The sequence below is a fragment of the Palaemon carinicauda genome, chromosome 3 (assembly GCF_036898095.1).
Source record: "Palaemon carinicauda isolate YSFRI2023 chromosome 3, ASM3689809v2, whole genome shotgun sequence".
NCBI classification, from domain to species: Eukaryota; Metazoa; Arthropoda; class Malacostraca; order Decapoda; family Palaemonidae; genus Palaemon; species Palaemon carinicauda.
Window position 1 is genome coordinate 115989714 of NC_090727.1, and position 3292 is coordinate 115993005.

Sequence of the window (3292 nt, forward strand, 5' to 3'; positions counted from 1 at the left end):
ATGGTGTGAGAGCCATGATCATCGCTGATGTCATCGCTAACTTTTTGGTCTCTTACGTCCTTGTAGGTAATTAAATTTTATCTTTGGGAGCTATTATCGCTATCATTTGCTCTTGATTACAAGATAAGATGTCTAAATGTAAAAGTGAAAGTTTTGCTATTTTACTTTCTTGTCTGCTTGTCTGTTATATATATATATATATATATATATATATATATATATATATATATATATATATATATATATATATATATATATATATATATATTTGTTGTGGTGCCCCACTAGTATGAGCATTTTTTTTTCCTGAGACTTACAATACCAATTCGTTTATGACATCACTAAATGAAGTGTTTTGTTTTTGTATTTGTCTCAGAAGCTGGTGAAATATGACTGGACCTAGTTGTACGTAAATTGAGGAAACAAGTTTTGCTTGGAAAAGAACTTAAATATGTTATTTCACCTAAAATAGAACGATCTTTTGGTTATGTATAGCCTGCATACAGATTTAAGTTATACTGTATTTGTAAATATACCTTTAGAAAGAATAGAGAAGGATACTAACAATATTTTGTTCGTCAATTATAGAATATATATATATATATATATATATATATATATATATCAAAAGCTTTCTGCATTTAATTCCAGCTGAAACGGACAACGCCTTCTTGTACCTGAACCACAAATTCGACTGGGAATTCACCCAATTCTCGATTTACTACGGGATGAAGAGTGCCGTGGATGGATGTTCCCTGTTGATGCTGCTTCCGCTTCTGCGTCGATTCCTGGGCGTGAAGGACGCTGCTCTGGGCGTCTTGGGCGGACTCAGCCGGGCAGCTTTCTTCTTCATGCTGGCGCTCCTCCAGTACTCATCTCAGGTTTATGCTGGTACGCTTGCTAGTAATTGTTTTGAGAGAGAGAGAGAGAGAGAGAGAGAGAGAGAGAGAGAGAGAGAGAGAGAGAGAGAGAGAGAGAGAGATTATGTAAAATGGATGATATATTTCTTGAAATTGATTTTAGATATGAATAACTGTCAAAGTATTACATTACTGTGCCTCACTTACCGATTTTGTTCTGCTTTTGACTCTATTCTATTCTATTGTATTCTACTGTATAATCGTGTCGCCGCAGTTCCCTTCATTGGCATTTTCGGCCAGTATTTGTTTGTGGCCGAGAGATCCATCATGTCTTCGCTAGTAGAGGAAGATGAACAAGGTCAGTATTTCAGTCTAATCTAGAATTCTTCTTCTTGATAGAAAAAGATGATCGGTGGGAGTCATGAAATGAGAAAAAGAACATATTTCATTTATTTTGGAAGCTTTCTAGATGAAATAACATTGGTCGTCTTATTCCCTTTTATTGTTATTTACTCTGAAACATGAAATGTAATACATGCACCCATTTCTATACTTAAGTAATTATCATGACTTTACTTGTTATATTTGTGAAATATAATGCAGTTTCTGGCAATATTGCTTTTAATGATTTGCGTATAATTGAATCCAATATATGTTGGTTTTATATGCTGTACTTATGTTTATACAGTAACACTTCCAATATAGTTATACATATAAAAAATAAAATTCTTCATTGATACGTTGCTCAACTATACACAAACTTACTGTACATACTCACACACACACACACACACACACACACACACACATATATATATATATATATATATATATATATATATATATATATATATATATATATATGTATATTTACGTATATATATATATATATATATATATATATATATATATATATATATATGTATATATACGTATATATATATATATATATATATATATATATATATATATATATATATATATATATATATATATATATATATATATTGTGTTTGTGTGTGCGTCTAAGGACAAGTCTGAGGTTTTCTCTACGGTGGACTAGCAACGGGTGATGATGCTAACATTAATGACATACATACATACATACATACATACATACATACATACATGCATGCACAAACACACACATATATACAAACATATATATACATATATATATATATATATATATATATATATATATATATATATATATACTGTATATATATATGTGTTTGTGTGTATTGTGAAAATGAAAAGAGAAAAGTTATGCCCTAACAATCAAGACTTTACTGTTTTTCCCTGAGGCTTCCGTCATCCCCAACCCCTGATTTCATGAGATCCTCCACAGGTCGAGTCTTCACCGTCCTGTCCTCGGTAGACCAACTGGCCCTCTTGCTGGGCGCCCTGACCTTCGACAACCTCTTCTCGGTCTTCGTCAAAAGGTCAATGCCTGGCGTCGTGCTTCTCATCGCGGGCTTTGTCGTCTTGATACCGACGGTCATATTTGGGTGAGCGGTACTTTGCTCTTTCTGACCTTCGTCGTTTACAGTCACTTGCGGTGAAGACAGAATACAGGGCACGACGACACTTTAGTATGTTCTGACTATTACAATACAGAAAACAACAACAACAACAACAACAACCATAACGCACTTGTGTAAATCGTTATGCGAACACTGACTCGTGGACCCAAAAACACTATGATTTGAGATTTTAAAATCAAACAATATTTAAGTGACACCAGGTCTGCTTGAATGAATTTGAAAATCTAATAGCAAATGGAGTCTTATATAGGCAATTGTTATATGTATATTCTTTTGTCATTTTCCTTCGATTTTCTATATTGAACTTTGAGCATAACATTATTTTCTCATTTTCAGAGCCTTATTCTTCTCCATGAACGCTCGCCAGAAAATGGTAGAAGATGATGATGAAAAATACTCAAGAGAAAGTGATTCTTTGTTGCCTGATAATCAGAGCTATTTAAGTACAAGCTCTTACAGTAAGCATTACGATTGAAGATTAAAGACATGGCGAGTGTAGGATTAAAAATCGCACCAACGAATAAAGATATTGAGAGAAAATTAAGTTGAAATAGTTGTTTTGACGCTAAGCATTAATGTGAGAGTTAATCTTGAACCCTGTTTTTCATTATTCCTTTTTTATAGCCTTTAGACTATTGTTATGAAAAATTGACTTTGGCATAATTCATGAGTCTTAGTAAGTCTAACGCGCTCAACATAAAATGGATAGAAAGGTACAGTATGTTTCTCTACACATATTTCGAAATCAAGAACATGAACGATTTATTTGTTTACTGATAAAAATCCCAAATTTTTAGATAACTTTTAAAAGTATTTCAGAGATTTGGACATGAATGAGTTACGTTGCCTGATTTATAATTCACATTCCTTTTAACTCTGTTCACA

The 3292-nt window shown here is 32.7% G+C and overlaps 1 protein-coding gene across 1 annotated transcript in view; it reads left to right on the forward strand.

Annotated features, from left to right (window-relative positions):
• Positions 1-2990, forward strand: part of LOC137638418 (uncharacterized) — a 23113-nt gene extending 20123 nt beyond the window's left edge. The window contains exons 5-9 of the mRNA XM_068370470.1: positions 1-66; positions 652-891; positions 1135-1218; positions 2212-2371; positions 2744-2990. The exon at positions 1-66 is cut by the window's left edge and continues 1230 nt beyond it. Of these exons, the coding sequence (XP_068226571.1) occupies positions 1-66; positions 652-891; positions 1135-1218; positions 2212-2371; positions 2744-2882 (689 nt within the window). The 3' untranslated portion in view covers positions 2883-2990. The remainder of the gene's footprint in view (positions 67-651; positions 892-1134; positions 1219-2211; positions 2372-2743) is intronic.
• Positions 2991-3292: the final 302 nt, after the last annotated feature.